The 22,520-nt window shown below is 41.9% G+C and overlaps 1 protein-coding gene across 2 annotated transcripts in view; it reads right to left on the bottom strand.

Moving 5' to 3' along the window:
• Positions 1-21,953, bottom strand: part of HSF2 (heat shock transcription factor 2) — a 313,721-nt gene extending 291,768 nt beyond the window's left edge. Inside the window, exon 1 of one of the 2 annotated variants that reach the window (XR_015296626.1) lies at positions 21,558-21,953. Coding sequence is in view for 1 of the 2 variants with exons in the window: in XM_086926719.1 (XP_086782845.1) it covers positions 21,558-21,653 (96 nt within the window). In the remaining variant the exon portion in view is untranslated. The remainder of the gene's footprint in view (positions 1-21,557) is intronic. The other variant, XM_086926719.1, reaches the window with a different exon arrangement.
• Between the last annotated feature and the right edge of the window lie 567 nt (positions 21,954-22,520).

Genomic DNA, 22,520 nt, shown 5'->3' on the forward strand with positions numbered 1-22,520 from the left:
AAGAGAAATTGGGCGCAGGTTACCCAGGTCCAGCGGATCCCCATTTGCTTTTTTCTTTAGTGGAAGAAGAGTGGCATGCTTCCAAGCGTCCGGGAATACTCCTGAAATAATGGACCCATTCCAGATGGACTGAAGGGTGGGAGCCACAAATTCAGTTATAGATTTCCAAAGTTTAGGCGGGCAGGGATCATCGGGAGAGCCCGATCTACATTTTTGGAGCTCCTTGGTGACTGAGTCCAAATCTATCTGAAGGAACTGCTCGAGTGCTACCCCTGGCATTGTTTTTTTTACTGTATCTGATTTCTCCGTCCTAACCTCCGGGCCAAAGGAGTCGTACACTTTTTGAATCTTACCCTCAAAAAACTCCGAGATACTGTTGCACAATGATAAGGATGGGGAAACCTCCCTTTCTATGCAGCTAGGTTTAAAAAAGGACTGTACACTTTAAAAACTTCCTTACTAGAGTGCTCAGCTTCTCGAATAGAGGTTGCAAAGAAGGCTTTCTTGGCCCTTCTCACTGACTTCTGCAGATTTTTTAGTGCATCCTTATAAAGGTCCCTTTCTGCCTCTCCATACCTTACTCTCCATAGCCTCTCTAATTTTTTACATGCCTTCTTTTCGGCTCTGAGATCACTCGAGAACAAGGGGGCCGATGGGGACTCCCTTTGTGAGGTTGTATGTTTGGCGGGTGCAACTGAGTCCACCATGTTCTTGATCCAATCATTGAATAATTACGCATCAGTGTTACTGTCAGCCGTTAAAACAGGTTTTTTCAGGCCCAGGGCCGGGCCCATTGCCGCAGGGACTAGCTTGTTCCACTGCCTTTTAATAAAAGTACATTTACTCATAGCCGGTCTAGACGTAACTATTTCCACCGTAAAGGGAATAAGGAAATGATCAGACCAAGTCAGCGGCATGGCCGGCTCAACCTTTACAATATCCCCATTATTAATAATAAGGTCTAACGTGTGACCAGCGTTATGTGTAGGGCCCTCATTACAAAGCGTCAAATATACTCTACCTGGGGGTGACCAAGGCAGTCACTAGACGCCTCCAACTAGTGCAGAATGCTGCGGCTCGCCTGCTCAGTGGCAGTCGTACAACTGACCATATAACGGGTCACCTTCGAGACTTGCACTGGTTGAAGGTGGAGAGCCGAGTAAAATTTAAGGCACTCAGCTACATGCATAAAATCAGGTCGAGACGCGCTCCCAGTTATCTGCAATCCCTTGTCAATATCTACTCGTCCTCTCGCCCCCTTCGTTCTTCTTCTCAAATGCTCTTCACTGTGCCCAAGTTCAGAATGTCCAGAATGGGCGGAAGGTTTTTTTTTCTATCTGGGGCCCAAGTTATGAACTCTCTGCCTTTCGACATTCGCTCTGAGGACTGTTATGTTAGTTTTCGTGAAGCCGTCAAGACCTGGCTTTTTAATCAATAACTGCATCTTTTCTAGTGCCTTCTGCTTGTTGCCTTTCTTAGCACCGGGAAACCCTTTTGGGTAGGTGTCGCGCTTTATAAACGTAATAAATAAATATAAATAAATAAATAAACAAACAAACAAACCGCAGAAAAGTCGAAATGGCAGAAAGGTAGGCTTTTAAGGTGTCCAGAGCAGAGCCCTGCTGGGTGAGAGACAGAATAAACAGAAGTGCCTGAGAAAGAGGAGCAGAAAGGGGATCAACCTGTTTCGGTGTACCCCATGCTACAAACAAGCTCGAAAGATGTGTACCGTCTTGAAGGGATGTCTGGCTGGCAGGATAACATTACACACCAAAGTGTACAAAAAAAGTGATGTGTCAAAAACTTGAATTAATCTCAGACACTGGTAATTAATCAGGCCGCATCTCAATCCAACGTTATTTTGCACATTATGTCACCTTTGTTTGGACCTAGCTATATGCAAATCAGCCTTGACCCTGCTCCAGTTGGAACAGTGCGGCCCGAACTGCCAAACCAGGTCCTCCCTGGACAAGTTTTGCCATAGTTATAGGCTCACCAGCTGGGTACAGCCTGGTTTTAGTGACACAGCGTGCATGGGGATCCTAATTAGGGTGAAACCGGTTGTGGTTTCCTTGTGTTCCGGTTGAGGGAGGACCTGGCCTGGAAGTTCGGGCTGGAGTGGTCTTATGAGGAGCTGCGTCAAGATTGATTTGCATATGGCTGGGTCCAAACTGAAGTGGCCAGGTGGATGAAAAATGACAGCCTGGGATGCGGCAAAGGAGATTGCCAGTGGCTGAGATTAATTCAAGCATTTAATTCATCACCTTGTTGTTTTTGCAAGATAACACTGCAGACTTCGAGCGTAAGGTCAAAAGTTGTCAACTGTCGCCACTCAATCTCCATCAAAGAAGGTGGAGCATTGACAGATTCAAATGGTAGATTCTCCGCTGTTGCTACGAAAGAAGTTCATACCAGAGGGGCAGCCTGATTGGAGCTCTGATCGCCATGCTCAATCGCTCAGGATACCAAACTCTCGGAGCCCAATCCAGCCAGAGCCACAAGGATGACTTGGGCCTAGTAGTTCCTAATTTTCTTGAGAACTCTGGGCAGGAGCGGTATGGGGAGAAAGGCATACAGGACGCCTGAGCTCCGCTCAAGATGATAAGTGCCTTCGAGCAAGAGCCGCTGCTGAAATAGACCTTGCACCACCTCCAGATGGAGAAGCCATTCATGATCTGCTGGGCATCTGCGGCTGAGTTTATCCACCCTGGTGCCCAGAGAGACTTTCAGGTGTTGAACTACCAGGGATGTGCCCTGATGTTGCAGAGGCGCTGACAAAGGGTCCACGACTCCACTTCATCCTGGCAGTTGCAGTACCACATGGCACAGGTGTAGTCTGTGAACACCTGCACTAGCCTTCTCTTGATGGGAGGGTGGAAAAACTTTCAATGCTAGCCGAATCGCTAGTAGCTCCAGCAGGTTGTTGTGGAGTCCGGATTCCGCTGGAAAACAGAGGCCTCCGATTCCCACCTCTCCCACATGGCCGCCCCATCCCAAGAGTGACATCTGGCAATACTGTCAGATCTGGTTGGGGAAAGGAGAGGGGTCTGCCTCTGACCCAATCAAAGGTCACTCTTGGGCACCAGAAAATAGTGGGAACAGCAACCACAACCTACTTCTGATGTCGGCACCTTTGCCATGGCTCCCTTGGCCAAAAGAGACACCACTGCCTGACAGACTCAGGAGAAACGGTCCTCAGTCAGTCTGTCGCAAGTGGGTTAAATGGGTGGAGGTATTGCCTTTCGGACAATTTGGAGAACCCAGCGGTCAGATGTTATCGACCTCCAGTGGAAACAGTGATGCTGTATCCTGCCTACCACTGGTTGCCCAAGATGGTCAAAGGGCAAACTAAAGAGGCTTAGAGGCTGCACCTGCAACTGCCGGGAGGGTGGTAGATTGGCTTGACCTCTGGCTGGCTGGCCCACCGGGTATGTGGGTACCATGCCCTCTGCCACGCTGGTGGCTGGCAAGTTTGCATGCCATGGTGGCTAAGCAGGTAGAGGCGCTGCTGGAATCTCCTTCATTGGCCATTGAGGAAGCTAAAGGCAGACTGGGGTTGGCAAAGGCCATGTAGAGGCCCAGGAACCTGATGGTAGCTTTGCTGTACTTGAAGCGCTCTAGCACAGAGTCTGCCTTGTCTCCGAGGAGAAGGAAGCCATCAAAGACAATGTCCATAAGCAATGCTTGGACAGCCCCTAAAAAAACAGTTGCCCTCAGCCTGCCGCTGTAAGGCCACAGACGAACAAACTGTTCTGCCTAACAGCCCAGATCAGATTGTGAACTTAGCTGCGTCTCTTTCATCAGCCATAGCGAGGGAGAGTATGGCCCTGGCCTCCTCAATAGGCAGCACATGTACAACCGAACTGCAGAGTGAGTCGGAGTAACGGCCCAAAAGGCATGCAGTGTTCACAGACCGCAGTGCCAGGCTAGAGGGGAAAGATATTCTTCCCCAAGGTGTCCAGCCTCTTGAAAACCTTATCCAGTGGGGTGGTAGGGACTGAGCCATGGTTTCCTCAGGAGGTGGAGGCTTCTTTCACCATGCTTTGTGGTAGGGTGTTAAGTGAGAAAATTGGTGTCCCCTGGGGCAGGGAGATGGAGGTGAGCAATGGTCATGTTCACAGAAGGCCCTGTATAGCGTAAGCTGCTTCTCTGCCTTTGCGCCAGCTTCCATAATACATCAGAGGCAAATTGTTTCCTTCATTTGCATGGGGCTCCATGCAAATGAGGGGATGCCCCATGAGAATAGTGCCTGCACTATATATACGCCAGCATTACTTGTGTTACAGAAGGCACTGCACAATTGTCTGTGGCCCCTTCTGTAACAGTACAGTGCGATGCAGGCCTGAAAAACAGCCCCTAGTGACACCCCCCACCTACCCTGCCCCCCCCCAGGCGAACCTCATGAGATACTCATAGGGGTTGGCTTATGTCACAGTACGCTTCAGGGAAAGCCTTGGCAGGCTACAACTTGCATGCATACAGAACATCAACGCCAGGTGGGTCAGTGAAGTGGCTGAGAGAGATAGTGGCCAATACCAAAACAAGCTATTTGAAAGGCAGTTGGAGTTAAATGGAAAGGTTAGTTGAGGCCAATCCTTATTTAATGCATTGACCTTACTGGCAGAGTGCAAACTCCTCAACTGAAACATAGGAAGGACTATTACTTTAAGCTGCTGTATTGAAGTCAGGCTCCCATGTCTTACCCAAAATGCAAAGTCCTCAACTAAGATATAGGAAGAACTATTAGTTTATGTTGACATATTAGAAGCAGGTTCCCAAGTTTTAACCACAAAATGGACATTATATGCTGCAAGGAGATGGCACTGCAGATCTGGTAATCTTGTCTAAATAAATGGAAAGTGTGCCACTAAGCAGTGGAGCAACAATGTCAAGAGCCATGGGCTGGGGAAAGAAAAGGTAGTTGGAGACAGGCTTCTTCAATACTTGTAGCTCCAAAGCAGAAGAGAAACACAGATTCTCCACTGCGAGGCCTCTACTTCAACTAGTGACTTAGTCCTGGCAATACTGGGTGGGATTGAAAAGTGAATCTCTTGATTTGAGGGCTTATTTGACAAAATGAATGAACAGGCAATTGTGCTGAAAGGGAGGATGCATAACTTGAAGAGAAGGATGGATGGAGTAATCAATCAGCAGCACATTGGCTCCAATGACAGCCACAACAGAGACAATGCATGGTAAGGTAAAAGTAAAATAAGCCCTTGTAAACCCAACAGAAAAGCTGAGTAACCCAATTTACCAAAGTCAAATTACATCCCTGGAATCCCTGTAGGAGTCGATGATGAAGACCCTTCCCACTTTATCCCAAGCTTTTTAATGTAGGTGCTGAGAGTGGCACTGAATTAAGTCAAGCAGAGCTGCAGTCGATGCAGATGCGGAAGAAGGCCTAACACTGATATTACTGGATCTTTCAGCAGCATTAGATACTATCGATTAAGACATTCCCACTGGTACCTTAGGAGATCGGTTGGGCACAGATGACAGAGTTCTCCACTGGTTTAAGTCAGATCTAGCCAACTGTTCCCAACTGATCAAAACTGTTAGCTTATTCTTCAATCTGGTTGTTGTACCATAAGGAATGCCTCGAGAATCCATATCCTAATCCCTCTTCTCTTCATTTTTATCTTAAACCAATGCGGTACATCATTAAGTATCACACCATATTTTAGGATCAATGCACTGAAGACACGCAGGCTCTAATTAAACATCTCAGGATGGTAGCTCCCCAATGGCTTGGATTACTGGCAGAATTGGAGGACGCCTCGTCACCTAAAATGCTATCTATTAAAAAAAAAAAACATTGTTTCTACTGGTCTTACCACGCACTATTTTTAACAAGTTAATAAATAGCTGGGTTCCACCAAAATACTAAACTTTTCTCCGACTAATAATGAAAGGACCAAATCACTTGGCTTGATTCTTGACAAAAGACTTCACAATCATATCAACATAATGACAATAGATGCAAATGAATATATCATAGGAATCAAACAGTTTATACTGGAACAACACCTCAAGGAAGCAATCTACGTTTTGGTTCTATCCACACCTAGTTATGGGAACACAGTACTATTTGGTTTTCATAAAATTGTGGGTCCTCTCAAAGCCTCTCTCAATGCAGTACCCCACCTGATTTCCAGGGCGGACCATTATGACTACAGTATCCCAGACCTCCGATTTGTGACATTGGCTTCTTATTGAAAGTAGCTTGGCATACAAAATTGTGTGCACTGTGCATGCAACTTTGTACATCATACACTATGACTACTCACAAAGTACTGCTGGGACAAGACTGAAGATCTCCGACAGCACTCACCAACTCTGTGGCTCCGACTATTATTGGACATGACGGTTTTCTACAAAGAAACCAATCTTTCTCCGACTGTGCACTTAAAAAAAATATTGGAATTCTCTCCTAAGTGTCATTCGCACTTCCATCTTTATGTATGCTTTTTTAAGGAAATGTATAGCTTCTTCGACATCTCCATTTCTACTCATCCTCATACTAGATGGCAGCCTAATTTTTTTCTTGGAATATGGACACTATTTGATATTTTCCACCTTTCTTCATGCACAATCCCAGGAACTTGGAGATTATAACACTGAGTGAATTACAACTCTTGCTCACATTGCAAAAACAAATATATACACACACACACACACACACATATATACTATATTTATATACCCACATAAAGATTAATTGCCGCATTTCAGGGAAGTACAGTTGTAAAGTTTGTTGGCTTGATAACAGCTGCACCAACATGTTTCAAACTTCAAGGTCTTTATCACAATAGGGAGCCATTCTTCATGCTCACTATATATACATTTTCCCATGTTGCCTCTACCGTTGCATTATGGGCGTTGTAGCTGAATTACAAACAAATAAAATGTGAACTTTTTTTGGGAAGAAATAATAGATTTAAGTAAACATTAAGCATTAACTTAGTTCATGTATTTGCAAATTAGCTGTACATTGATTGCAATAAGTTTCATAATATGGACGATACAAAATATCAAATAATTTCATAAACCATTATATTTTTATTATACACAGTTTCATGGCCATGACTTTTTTCATGTATTATCTGAAAATGATCAACCAGATATCCATTATAGTAGACAATTCAGGCCTCAGTGGCCTTATCTCCAATTAAACGGTCTTGAAACTATACATAATTATGTATCTGCACCATGTCTGATCAAAATTTGTAATTATAATCAAGTTATTAGAAAAATGTTTTATAAGTGTACAAATAATTCCTCATTGTCGTTCAATCCCATCAGTTTTTTGGTTTTGAGTCTGACGATGTAACATGATACCAGCTGTCTGCGTTTTTTTTTTATTCTGTCTCCGCCTCTTTCGTGTTGCGTCAGTTCTAAGGGGTCTAATACTTTTCACCATGCCAAACCATTCAGATGTGAGGCCAAAGAGGTCACAAGAATTAGGGGACAAAATATGAATTGCTTGAAACATATGATTATGATACTAGTTAATATGAAAAAATAGATTTAGAGGACCTAGATAAAACAAAAACAGGAAATTGAAGATAAAATTAAAATACACCACAAAACTGATGAATATACACAGCGGCAAAAAGATATGGAAAACGGACTAGTTAAACAGTAAGAAATGATTCAAGAATGCAAACATCGTAAATTCATACGGGATGCAAAAGATTACAATGAAGAATCAATTCTAACTTTCGCTAAAGGCTTTGACCCTCTCAAGAAAAAATTATTTGGAACAACGATAAAACAAAAAAAGAAGAAAAAAATGAATCAGATGTAGAACTAAGCGAGGTAGAAGGTATTGCATAATAAATCCCAACAAAAAAGATGACCCCCAAAAGGACGTGGCCCAGGTCCATCAAAAGAAAAAGAAAAACCATAAAGGTGGGAAGAAAACAATATCCTCTTCACAGAAAAAACAAAGGACGGTGGACTGTTTCTCCTGCACCTCTAAACCCGTTTCATTGCATGTGATAGTCCCGCGCGACAAACCAAGACACCATCCTGTGGTGTCACTGTACCCCAGATCAAAACTTGAATGGTGTGCACAGGAATGAAAGAAACTCCAGGGATTTGCTCTGTAGTATTCCAAGAAAACTTCTTTATTGAAAAGATTACATAAATAACATACAGTTCAGCGAACGCGTTTCGTTCACATTGAGAACTTCATCAGAGAAGTTGCGAGCCTTGAAACCGGCATCTCGGACGCCTTCGGTACACTCACCTCGGATGCAGTCGTCATTCTTACAGGCCGGATCGTGGTCTTGAGTTAGTGCCCACCTTGTACCTTGGAAATATTGCTCTGATAACCTTGAAGACGTATTGGTTTCAAGGCTCGCGACTTCTCTTTTCCTCAGACTATTTCGGGACACCAGAGAATATCTCTTTTATGAAAACCTTATCCTTCAAAGGCAAATTTATCCAAACTTGCCCCAGGTGACTCCTATTATAACCTTGCTGGACTCCATCTTCATGTGGCTTGGATTGTGACCTCTCTCTACCGAAATTATTTGACTCAGAAATACCATCTCCAGTTATTTTAGGGAACGTCCTTGGACCCATCGATATTATTGGATTTGTGATCACATTAGGAGTGTTTTTTTTTAGATTCACCTGCACAACCAGTTGAGAAAAAATAGATTTTCTGGATGTCACCTAATTACTGATAATTTTACTTTCGATTGGGATTTCTTTTGTGCACGGCGTAGAAGCTGTACTTACAGCGTATGAGAACTTAATAGATTTCGGTATTACCCTGAGAAGCCCTGATGAAGCTCTCAATGAGAACAAAACGCGTTGGCTGAACTGTATGTTATTTATGAAATAGTTTCAATAAAGAACTTTGTTTTGGAATACTACAGCGCAAATCCCTGGATATTCTTTCATTCCTGCGCACACCATTCAAGTTTCAATATCCTCTTCACAATAGAAAACAATAATTTGCACAAATCTAAAGTAACACATATGATAGTTAATCTATCTTAATACACACTTAATAAAGATGAACAATCTGTGCTAAATAAAGGATTGAAATTCTGTCCAAAGAATCATTTTAACTGTGTGGAGACTCGCATTGACACATACAAGTTTATAACAAAACTCAAATTAAAGAAATTCATTGCTATGAAACAAAAGGGGTGGCACATATCTAAGAGATGCACATCAGAGTGAAGATGGTGTTGATATTACCATTGATCAAATTTCAGATGCAAAACATCTGTTCAACCTAATGTACAAGACAGAAAATGATGATATGACAGAAAAGGATATATTAAAAGAACTTGGAATTGAAACTAAGAAGTCAACAGAGTGGTTTAAGGCAAAAGTCCAACTTCTGTCCTGCATTATCCCCAGGCAACAAGATAGATAAGTTCCATGACTGTCACTGCTGTGTCATCCAGGAAAGAAAGAAAATGTAAGTACTAACGAGGAATTGGCCTTGAAAACTCCTATGGAAAATGATAATATCATCATTAAACCAGTTGACAAGAGGGGCGATGCAGTGGTACTCAATAAAGAGGTCCATATTAAAGAAGCCATCCGTCAAATAAACAATGAAATGAGTTAAATCAAATTAGATCGTAATCCAGTGAGTAAAATGATAACAGAATTACAAACATATTTGAAGGAATGGCTTAGACAAAATCCAATAAATGGTGATGAATATAAGTGCCTCATGGTTGCATACCCAATGATCCTAAAAATACATAAAACATTGGATTATCCTCCTGGAAGACCTATAGTTTAAGCATGACATTTTCTATATGAGAAAATGTCAATATATGTGGATGAAACCTTGACACCAATAGTAAAAATTTGAGCTCCTATGTAAGAAATACAGAACACTTCTTGAGAATGCTTCCTGATACAACATGGAACAGAGATTACATTCTAGTGACCAGTGACCTAGTGTCAAGATACACCCCTATACAACACGCAGCGGGACTACAGGTTTGTAACTATTGAAACAAAAGAATAGGAGTGAATTTCAACATTCTCAAATCGTATTGCAAATGATAGAAATATGCTTACACAACAACATCTTTATGTTTAATCAAACACTATTTCAACAAAAGTGTGAAACTGCCATGGGCATTTCCTTTCACCATGGTATGTTAATCTCACAATGGGCTAGTGGGAGAAAGAAATTGCATGAGGCCAACAAAATGAACAATGCATGGAAAAGATCTTATGGTCCAGGTACATTGACGACCTATTAGTTATATGACATGGCACACAAGATTTTATGGATTACTAGATCATCTTCAAACAATAAGTAAGGTTTGAGATTCACCTGCACAACCAGTTGAGAAAAAATTGATTTTCTGGATGTCACTGTATATACACAAGAAAATATGATTAACACTATTGTATACAGAAAACCTACCTCTACCAACAGCATCTTACAAGGAGAAAGTTTTCATCCAAAACTACTAATAAAATGTATTACATACAGTGAATTTTTGAGAATGAAAATAATCTGTTCCAACGATATTAACTTGGCCAAGGAATGGGATACAGTTCCCAACTGATTTATCAGTAGAGGTTACAAATGAAATGATGTCAAAAGGGATTAGAAAGGATGAAATACAAAGCAGATGGAAATATCAATAACAAAAAGATAGTCTAACCCCACAGAATCTGATGAAAATCCCACTAGATTGATAGTAGATTAAAGCAAAGAAAGTTCTAACATTATTACAATTTTCTAGAAACACTGGCATTTACTCTAAAAAAAATCCTTATATAGGACACACAGTTGATGATAAACCAAAAGTAACCTAAAAGAGTGCTCCACTAAAAGACATGTTGGTAAAAAATCACTTATCAAAACCACCAAAGAAAAATTACTTGGATCACTCTCAGAAAGGATCTGTTAAACGCCACAGCTCTAAAGACTGCAAGAGCTGTAAAAATAAACATAAATGTAGCAGATAACATTCAACAGATTCCTATAAAGCATTGGATAACCTGCCAATCAAAATATGTAGTCTACATAATTGAATGCGGATGTAGGCTACAATACATTCATAGTACCACTTGTGCACTTAAGAAGCACATTTTGGAAGATATTAGAGCAGTACTAATGAAGGATACAAGTTATGCTGCAGCGAAACATCAATTGAACCACCATGATAGCAATGGAAGATTTTAGAATATTATGGAATTGAAATGGTGACTGAACAGGAAAGAGGTGGAGACAGAATTTTAAAAAAACAGACAGCTGGAATCACGTTACATCATCAGACAAAAATTCAAACAACCTACCTATTGGACTGAACAATGATGAGGATTTTTTGTACACTCATAAAAAAACTTTCTGATAATAACTTGATGATAATTAAACATTTTGATCAGGCACTGTCCAGATAAATAAGCGTGTATTGTTTTATGACAGTTTAAATGGAGATAAGGTCATGGAGGCACAAAATGTCCACTACAATTGATATCCGGTTCACCATTACCAGATAATACATGGACAAAGACATGGCCATGAGACTCTATAATGATTTACAAAACAATATTATATATCATCTATATTAAGAAATTGATTGCAATGAATGTACAGATAATTTACAAATTAATGAATTATGTTAATGCTTAATGTTTGCATAAGTCTATTAGAATTTCTTCAACAACAAAAATGTTCAAGCATTTATTTATGGTTTGAATTCAACTACAACTCCTAAAATGCCATATTACATGCAACATGGGAACATTTTCATATAATGAACATGAAGAAAGGGCTCACTACCTTGATAAAGACAGTGAAGGTCGAAAGTTGATGGAGAAGGTGTTATGAAGTCAACAAACTTTACTTCTCTGGAGTGCTGCAATTAATCTTTGTTATGTGGATTTACTGGGAAGGAATGGTCTGCCTTTCTCACCTGCATCAGCTGGCAGTGCGTGCCACCCAAAATCTTCCATAGACCATATAATATATCATGTGATCAAGCTCCCGGTGAGGAGAGAAACGTGTCATGGCAGGCATTATGCCGGTTTAATTTGTGGACTTTATATTTAATAAACTTACACTGCTGCATCTACCAACGCTGTGTGGGACTCTTTAAGTTCTTTGGCGTATCTGAGGTCCCTGCCTGCAGGTTCCGCCAGAGTGAGGGGCAGACAGGAGTTCTCGTCTGAGATATATATATTTATATACACACACACACACGCATTCAGACGTACATATATACACATACACACACATACAGACATACAGATATACACAAAATTTGCAATTCCCATTTCCTCATGCAGCTCCGGACTTCCTACAGCTCGAGTCTACTCCTGGATCCCTCCTTTACTAAAACTTAACCCTGATGACTTCGATCATGGTACTGTTCTGTTCATGTACCCTATGTGCAAAGATACAATGATCTAGGCTTGACTCAACTACTGCATTAGCTCCTGTAAAAACATACTGTAATGCTATTTTTGTGCTTTCTATTGAGGTTATACATTTTGACCTTTTTTTAACTCACATTCTTTGTTTTTACTCCGCTATTTGTTGTTCTATGTATTGTGTTTATTTTATTTACTTATGTGTTGTTCTATGTAAAGCACCCAGATGCTTAATGGGCTTTGAACAAGCTATATAAAAACATCAAATAAAAAAATAGATCAGTTCAGAAACGGGTACATGGAACCATAAAAAAGGGCCCTGACAACAGCAAATAAGAAATGGAATTTGCTTAACGAGTATCCTGGATTCCTACTCCTTCCTCACCCTGCACAAGAAATTATTAAAAAGAATAAAAGTACTGAAAGAGAAAATGTCGGCTCAGAGAATACTTATAAGTCTGCACCACCCTCCAAAACAGTATTGAAGAGCTCTTTAACAAACTAAAAATTAAAGGAAAAAGAAGAGATAACTGAAACAAGAAGGGATCTTATTATACTCCACTATGGCAATTGCAAAGAGGTTATCAGAAGTGTTAGCTGTTTTCGATGAAGAACTATGGCTAGGAACCTGTGGGAAAATACAATATGGGAATAACTTTAGTCTGAATACTAGCATGAAAACATAATCAGGGCTATTCACAAATATTAACTTACACTTGGGAGTAAATTAAAAGTGTAAGTTACTCTTACACTTTTAGTTAGCTTTACTTCATTTTGATATGCATCATTTATAAGTGTAAAGTTACTCAAAGGTGTAGACTTGTATGTCTCCACCCCTTGAAAGAGGGTGGAGACAAATATATGAGTGTAAATTACTACTGACAAAAAGGAGATGGAGTAAGTCCAGCACCACACATGGCCAACCACTTAAACAATAAATATGACCGTTTCAATTAATATTAAATTAATTACATATATATGTTTATAAAAACACTAAATAAATTAAATGAACAACAATATTTAATAAGGGTGTTATTTTAAGTCCTTGCCTCCATTATTTCCAATGGGAGGATATTGCAGTACAAGTGACTGGTGCTGGACTTAATTCGGCTCTGAGCTTGGGTATATTTACTACTGCTTTGATCATTTTTGGCTGTATTAACTATAAAAGTGCAGTTCGTGAATAGGAATGGGCTTATTCTATGGTTCCCGAGGGTATGTCCCTCCCGTAACCATTCCCTAAACCATTCCTTAAATCCCTCCTAAATAGTAATAAGTGTGTCCCTTTTTTCTACAGCTTTCCATGGTCTCTCGCAGTAAACATGCACATGCGAGGAGCTCCCAACAGAAAAGACAGGAGGTGAAGATATACAGTTGTAGGTTTGTGAATTGCATTTTGTAGTAAGTTATACCACTTTAAGCAATACAAAAAGCAGTTTCTGATACAAGGACAATAGATTTGGTTGTATCTCTTGTTTTACTTAGTCACACACCCTTTTCCATCAGGTGGTCACTCAGAGACTGTCATTATAGGTGTAATAGATGACGATGGAATAGTTTTTGAATGCAAGTTAAGGGCTACTCCTGGTGGAACACACCCACTGTATTTTGTAAACGTTTTGGCCAAAGTAAACAATATATATAATAATTTTAATTTTTTAACAACGGTACGTCCTCAGACTGCAACGTTCAATAGAGGGCACAATTTAGCCCAGATGGGAACAGCGATCCCAATACCAAACAAATATAATGGCTCATGGATTCAGTAGATAAAAAAGGCAGGAAAGTCAAGTCAAGTCAAGTCATAAAATTTGTATAGCGCACTACATACCCAGAGGGTTTCAAGGCGCTAAGGAGGGGGAGGAGGGTTATTTGTCAAATATCCACGTTTTAAGCTGCTTTCTGAACGCTAGGTGGTTCTGGGTGAGGCGCAGGTAAGCGGGGAGTGAGTTCCATGTTTTAGCAGCCAGGTATGAAAAGGATCTGCCTCCCATGGTGGTCTTGTTGATGCGAGGTACAGTGGCGAGGGCTTGGCTGGAAGAACGTAGTTGGCGGGGGGGGGTGTAGAAGGACAGGCGAGAGTTGAGGCAATCTGGTCCGATGTCGTAGAGTGATTTGTGTGCGTGGGTAAGCAGTCGGAAAGTGATCCTCTTATTGACGGGTAGCCAGTGGAGGTCTTTAAGGTGACCAGAGATGTGTTCGTTGCGTGGGATGTCTAATATGAGTCTGGCTGATGCGTTTTGGATTCGTTGAAGTTTCTTCTGGAGTTTTGCGGTAGTGCCCGCGTAGAGGGTGTTTCCGTAGTCCAGTCGGCTCGTGACCAGAGCGTGGGTGACTGTTTTCCTTGTTTCGGAGGGGATCCAGCGAAATGTTTTTCTGAGCATGCGAAGAATGTTGAAGCAGGAAGAGGATACGGCGCTGACTTGTCTGTTCATCGAAAGTAAGGAATCCAGGATGACGCCTAGGTTCCGTGCGTGGTCTGTCGGGATGGGAGCTTTTCCGAGGGCTTCCGGCCACCAGGAGTCGTCCCATGCAGAGGGGGAAGTACCTAAGATGAGGACTTCTGTTTTGTCTGAGTTCAGTTTCAGACGGCTTAGCTTCATCCATTCGGCAACTTCTTTCATTCCTTCGTGAAGGTTAGTTTTGGCGGTGCTGGGGTCATTGGTGAGAGAAAGGATTAGTTGAGTGTCGTCCGCGTAGGAGATGATGTTGAGGTTGTGTTGGCGTGCGATGGCCGCGAGGGGGCTCATGTATACGTTGAAGAGGGTGGGACTGAGTGAGGATCCTTGAGGTACTCCGCAGATGACTTCAGAGGCCTCGGACTTGAATGGAGGAAGGCGGACTCTCTGGGTTCTTCCGGTGAGGAATGAGGTGATCCATTCAAGTGCTTTTCCTTGGATTCCGATGTTATTGAGGCGTTGTAGAAGGGTGCTGTGGCAGACTGTGTCGAATGCTGCAGAGAGGTCGAGGAGGATGAGGGCGACTGTCTCCATTGTCCAGTAGAGTTCGAATGTCGTCTGTTGCTGCGATGAGGGCGGTCTCAGTGCTATGTTTTGCTCGGAAGCCAGATTGTGAGGGGTCGAGGGATTTGTTGGCTTCGAGGAAAGCGGCGAGCTGGTTGTTGACGGCTTTCTCGATGACTTTGGCCGGGAATGGAAGAAGCGAGATGGGGCGGTAATTTTTGAGTTCGGTCGGGTCCGCTGTTGGTTTTTTCAGAAGGGCGGTGAGTTCAGCGTGTTTCCAGTTTTCTGGGAAAGTGGCGGAGTTGAAGGAGCAGTTGATAACGTCTCGGAGGTGCGGTGCGATGACGGAGTCTGCTTTGTTGAAGATGTGGTGAGGGCATGGGTCTGTGGGGGATCCTGAGTGGATGGAATTCATCAGGCGGGTGGTGTCCTCCGTGGAGATTGGGTTCCACGCGTTAAGGGTGTTCACGGGGGGAAGATGGTCCACAGATGGTAGGGTGGGCTGGTTTCCGGGTTGGTTGTCAAAGCTGTTGTGGATGTCTGCAATCTTGTTGTGGAAAAAAGAGGCTAGGGAGTCGCAGAGGGTTTGAGAGGGTGTGATGTCGTTGGAGTTGGCTGAGGGATTGGAAAATCCCTTGACGATGTTGAAGAGTTCTTTGCTGTTGTGGGCGTTGTTGTCAAGTCGATCCTTGAATGCTGTTTTCTTGGCTCTTCGTATTAGTTGGTGGTGAGATCGGGTGGCGCTTTTGAAGGCGTCCTTGGTGCTGGTGGTTGGGTCTTTTTTCCAGGCCTTTTCAAGGGATCGGCAGAGTTTCTTGGACTTCTTGAGATCATCGTTGAACCATGAGGCTTTCTTGCTGCCAGGTTTGCTTTGACGTTTTTTCAGTGGAGCTAAGGTGTCGGCGGTGTTGGATAGCCATCGGGTGAGGTCTTCCTCGTTGAGAATGGTAGAATGTGTGTACTGGTGTGAGATGCAAATCAACAGCGCCCAAGGGATAGTGACATGGTAAAACTCCTGAAAGCATTAATTCATTTGTGAAACATATTCTTTCACACCCTAAACACTGGTATATGACGGATATAATATCCGGGATGCAGAATCAATACAGCCTTTTACATATTTTTTGTAACTTTACAGTTTGCCTCAGTAATAAAAATAAATAGTTTTTATATAGATATAAATAACAGGTGTTATATTTACTCAATGTAATGGTACTCGACGTATCGACCTAGAGATGAGAAAGGGTTGAGTTGGCCCCACCAGTTTCAAATCTGTGACCTGGAACTGAAGCCACATGTTAGTAAGAAGCAATTACCAGACCTTGCTAATACACTAATGAACTGGAAGCCCTCTTCTGGCGAGGCCAGCGTTGTATCAGACACCCGAGAAGCTAACTTTCAAATATTACTGCATATAGAATTCTGAGGAGAACTTTGTGTTCAGATACAACTAAACACTCGCTCCAGGGGCCAATTTCATGATCTCATCTCCACAACGGTCTTCTACAGAATCAAACTTGTGGTCCTAATGCTAGCACTGCCTTGCCTCTGACGCTTGTTTCCAAGGCTGCTTCTGGGAAAATTCCTTGCCTTATTTTTATGTGATCAACTTTTTAATAAATACATTTTGCTGACTCATCCCAAAAGCAGAGCACAAACGTTGTCTTCTATATTTCCCAAGGCAGTGTGTTACATATTGCAGTAGTCACAAAAGATTGCTTGCCTCGCCTATCACCAGAGAAGGAATCACAGGTGTAGAGTTGGTCAGATTCTTTTGTAAGAAAATATGGTACATTGATCCTACGCTTGAGATGGTGTAAATGTTAACACCAGGACAACCAAAATCACTAACAGAACGACTGTACAGACAAAGGAGTGAAAAAAGCATATTTATTAAGTTAACATACAACTTGTGGTTTTACCACAAGAGATTACATGGGCATAATAACAGAAAATATAAAAAAATAGATAGTGTGTTTGAAATTACTTTGCTACAAATTCTGGTCAGGCAACAAAGAAAGGTGATATCTGAAAATACACAGTATAGATGAACTGAGCAAGGGATATGGTACCTCTGGATTTGAGTAGCACATGAAAAAAACATTATTTAGTTATCCTTAGTTCATACACTTAAGCCCAGAGATGGGCGGATATTAATTAGCATGTGGTATTTGCCGGTGACAGATTAGTACATGTTGTGGTGCTCTCTATAAAGGGCATTAGATCAAGGGTGTCTCACTTAGGTTGCATAACTTACCACCCTACTAAAAATGCAAAAGCCTGGCAGTACTACTGTTAAATCTACAACAAGTGACACAAGATACCTGGAAAGTGAAGCCCTCATCTCTGAGCAAAAAAACAAGGAACACCATGGTGGGTAGGGCTATACGCAACACAGTTCAGCATTTGGCATGGGTGTCCCCTGAAACCACCATTAAAGTCGTTCCTTACAATAACAAGATTATTGCCAGTTCCTCTGAGCCTGCCTCAGATTAAGGTGGGCCCTTGAGATTAAAGTGAGACACAAATGATTTTAACTGCCCCGTACTTATGCCGTCCCTTTTCTGTAATGTGTCAAAAAACACCTATGGGATTAACTGTCCAGTGGAAGAGATTGATTTAAACATTCCCACCCGTCAGTTTCTTTGCAGCCCAAGTGAGTTTAAATACTGAGACAACACAAGGATCTTGACAAAGGTATTAGGTGTGTGTTTTATCACAAAAAGACGTCTAGAAAACCAAATATAATCAAACAAACAACGAGGATGTGCATGCTACATTCCCATTCCTTTATGCATCCATTTAGAACCACCTGCTAATGCTCTGTCGATGGAAAAATATTCATCTATCATGTTACCACACGTTTTCCACTCTCCAACATCGTCCCTGTAGTTACAAGGACAGCAGTAATAATACCAGTATAAAATGCCTCAGCTCAGTCTCTTCCTTCCAGAGTAGACTTGCAGTAATAACCGGCTGAAACAATTATGCCACCAAATATATTCCTATGTGTCTGGATATGTTCCAAATGTTAAGGTAATAGCTAAAGTTAATAAGTATAAAAAGAGTGATTTCTGCAATATTCTACATACATCGTCTAAAACGGGGCCTAGGTTGTCGGACGATTGCATTTACCACTTGCCTCCCCAAAAATCAGCACACAAGTGGCCCGATATTGCATAACATCGCCCAAGTAATCACTCACGGGTCACTGTGACTGGTTCGACTAACGTAGCAGTCGTACGTTCTATATCACTTGGGAAGCTTGCAATAAACCAATCCACTCACCTAAAATGTATTTTTTAAATACTAAAAAAAATTCACTAACTTCCACCTAATTTGAAAGTTATTTATGAAAACGGAAAGGCTTGACTGAATGGGGTTCTCAAATGTAGAGGAGATATACGTAGTTTCAAAAATACACTATGTGTAGCAGATGCACTGCCCCATTACATGGCTTCACTACCCACACCAACGATCTCACCTGAAACCCATACTTGCCAGCCCTACTGATAATCAGCCACTGTTTTGACAGCCCTACCGCTTGCCAATTTCAGCCACGGATCAGACTGCTGTTCAGTAGGCCCTAACAGGGATGGCAGTCGCAGATTAAAAGCAGACACATCTCTGGAAAGCCAAACTGCAGGTGTTTTCATGTTGGACTCAAAAGCGGGGGAAGTGATGAGAGAGGGCAGCTTTAGACTGAAAGTGTCACGATTTCTTAATGTCCGTTGATAAACATTAGATAGTTTGAAGTAAGGCAACATGACAGTGTCTGTAAAGTGCTTTAGATTTAATATTTGCAAAAGGCACTGTCGGTCAGAAACTGACTTAAACGTTTGAGTAGCAGGTTATGCCGATTTCTCCCCTCACGAACCGAAACAAAGTAAAGAATGGAGTCACTATCATCTGTCCCAGACCCCAAGGGACTTTTGTCGGACTATTTTACAGATGAAACTCAATATCCTTATGACCCCACTCCTTCCCGTAAGATCCGAGGTCAGGGTTAAAGTTTTTTTCCTATTGATTCTTGAGACTTTCTTTTTTAGCCACCCTTGTGTTTTAGTCTATGTCCTCAGACTACAATAATTCCTTTTCTTTGTGCCATCTATAATCAAAGTCATCCGCAAATCGATTATCAGGGATAATAAGCAATACACCAATACTACTTACATGTTTCTGTGTTGTGCTGCAAACTTGAAAAGCTTTCTATACCTCTACTAACCTACCTGCTAAGAAGCACCTATACCGTCCTATTAAAGTTATAAATGTGATGGTTACATGATTTTTCAACTTGAAACATATCTTAGGCAAATAGACGTCAGGTTTAGGTAGTGGCATGTTTCCCGTCATAGTCTTTTTTATATCATATATATCGTCATATAACCAAAAAGAGATATTACGTTTGCATCTGCTTGCCCAGGCCAGAACTTCTTGCTTTACCAATGCTTGTTAACTGGTGTGTGGCCAGAACACTATTGTCAACCAACCGCTGTCATCTGCAGGGTCGGCCATCCAGTGCTGATTATCATAATGTAATTTACACTAATGTCACCACTGTGAAAAAGGTTATGTGATAATTTCCTCTGACATCAGCATTTTGCTAACAATTTCAAAATCTGAAAAGTCGCCCTTCCTTTTAGTTACAATATGTATGCAATATGGAAACCACTACCCTATAGTGGCTCATATGTTAGGATGAATGTGGGGCACCACAAATTACATTCTTAACCTTGTACATCTCAGTGATACTACCCACCTGGTAACAGAACAGAATGTAACCTAGACGAATACTTCATTTTGTCATATATGCTGTAGAACTCTGCCCAAGGGTTCGCCCGCCTAAAGATTTAACGATATTGGTGATAATAAAATGTGGTGGATGGAAATGGCACGATCACTCATAACAGCTTGGACTCTACCTGTGTAGTTTTGCATACCGTAGCCCTTTGCTTATCTATGCCATTTGATAAGTAGACCAACCATACATAAACAAAATTATATTGCATATTAATAGATTCAACTGTTGCTTGCACCCCTTTGTTTCAAAATACCTATGGCATAAATCTCATCCAGTGAGAATCAACCAGGAGTAGAGACAAACACCAAACATTAAATCGTGTTTGGTTAGAGGCATTACCTATTCTAGCTTGTTATGCAACACCTCTCCAAGCACCAGAGTATTAACTTTTAGGTAAAGTGCCTGTTTGAACACACACTGATATTTTTCCTAAGACATCCAGACACTCACACACGTGTTTTGGCCCACTGTACCAAATGAACTCAAGTTACACCAAGCCGATGAGGCCCAGCAAGGCCAAAACGCATCTGTGGTTGCTTTTCCTGCTCGGATGATACTCAGAGTTCGGGCAGCACAGCACCTTTTAGCCACATCCGAAAAGGATTTATATATAGGGTGACCAGGCGTCCCAGATTTGCCTGGACAGTCCCGGTTTTTCACCAGCTGTCCCGGTTGATTTACGGAAATTTAGCTCATGTCCCAGATTTTTGAGAGGGTCGGCTGAAGACTCTGGGAGGTATCTTTTTATGTTTTACAAAGCAAGAATAGTTAGCAGCTGCTACAAGAAAGCAGTTTAATTGGCATGTATGCTACTGCCTTTAAAAATGGCATTTTATGTATCTTCTTACTACCTCTTCTGTAATTCTCTCCTACGTACCACTGTCATTCTGTGCGCTGGGTTGCAGTAAAATTGTAATCCTTCTTCTATTTTTGGGTAATGTCCCGGTTTTTTGGCTTTAAAATTCTGGTCACCCTATTTAAATATGGTCGGTCCCCTTCAAAAATAGCACAAGACGATGAAATTAAAAGCTGTCCAAGTACGTATTCTTTGCATTAGATTGATTCTAGCGCTTCTACCGACTGTTATGTGCTAGAAACAGAGGCACCGCTGTGATTTTAATGCAGGGATATTAAGTGTGTACACGAAGTACTAGGAAGAATGGTTACAAGATTACAAACGCACAAGCTCTGCCCCAACCCCCCAAAATCCTTACTCCGACAAATTCATGTGAAACGACAATCTAAAATAGCCCAACAAGAACTTCAATCAAATGTGGTGCAGTTATTCTTAGGACTTCCACAATCCGCATGATCTTCTGAGGCAGATATACAGAGCTTTCCCATTAGTTGCACAGTTTCCGATCTAAGTCCACTCATCTTCTGTGATGCTCCGGAAGGATGGCGCTCAAGTCGCCTACCTGGTTCCAAGTGATGAACTCGTTAGTGTCGGGATCGTCCACTAGCATCCATAGCTTGCACAGAAAGGCAGGCACATTGGGATGTTCTTGCTTCATGGCGCCCCCGGGCTCCACGCAGAACCACACCTCGGCAGACGGCTGCGGGGATTCCAGGGTGCGTGCCGGAACTCGTGCGCGCCGGGTAAAATCACAGGTGGCCGCAAAAAAGCAGGAACGCAAAGCTAAATCCGGCAGACTAGGGCCCCGGAACAACGTACGGAAACCGAAATGGGCGGGTCCTGCGTGAGACACACCCCCGCCATGCAATACTGAAACTACAAGACTGTTTCACTAAATACAAAGGTACGTCACATGGCTAGCCATGTTATAGCCAGTCAAAACAACCTGGTTCATCCCATTTATGACGCGATTGCCGCGGCCGGGTTGTAATGGCGGCCACGTTAAGTTCAGGCAAATGCGCAACAGTCTTATGTGCCGGATGACTTTGTAATGTACCTCCGTTGCTGTGACGGTGGCCATTTTGAAGAGGGATGATTTTCTTTGAATGGGTATACAGCATCCGTTCCTCCTTAGAATGGTAACAAGATTTCTATTGAAAATCAGCTACTTTTTTAAATCTCATCATTGCACTGTTATTTTTTTTATTTAACGTGTACAACAATATGCAGTTTGCATTGACAGTAAACAGGTATTTTTACATTTGCAGACTACATAACTGCACATTTTTCAGACTAGGTGTGGACATTTTCATTGTTCAACTGCACGTATGAGTGACATCCAACTGCCAAATGGCTGACACTTTGAGTGACACTTTCTCGTGAGTAAAGCCAAGCCTTAAAGTACATCTAAAAGGTACGTACCAGAAATTACACCCTTGGAGCACTGATAATCTCTAAATATATCTTGAAAGTACTGTGAAACACCTGAAATTGAAGGTTAACACTTGCTTTATAATGAACACTA

Source organism: Lissotriton vulgaris, chromosome 6, assembly GCF_964263255.1.
Source record: "Lissotriton vulgaris chromosome 6, aLisVul1.2, whole genome shotgun sequence".
Lineage (NCBI taxonomy): Eukaryota > Metazoa > Chordata > Amphibia > Caudata > Salamandridae > Lissotriton > Lissotriton vulgaris.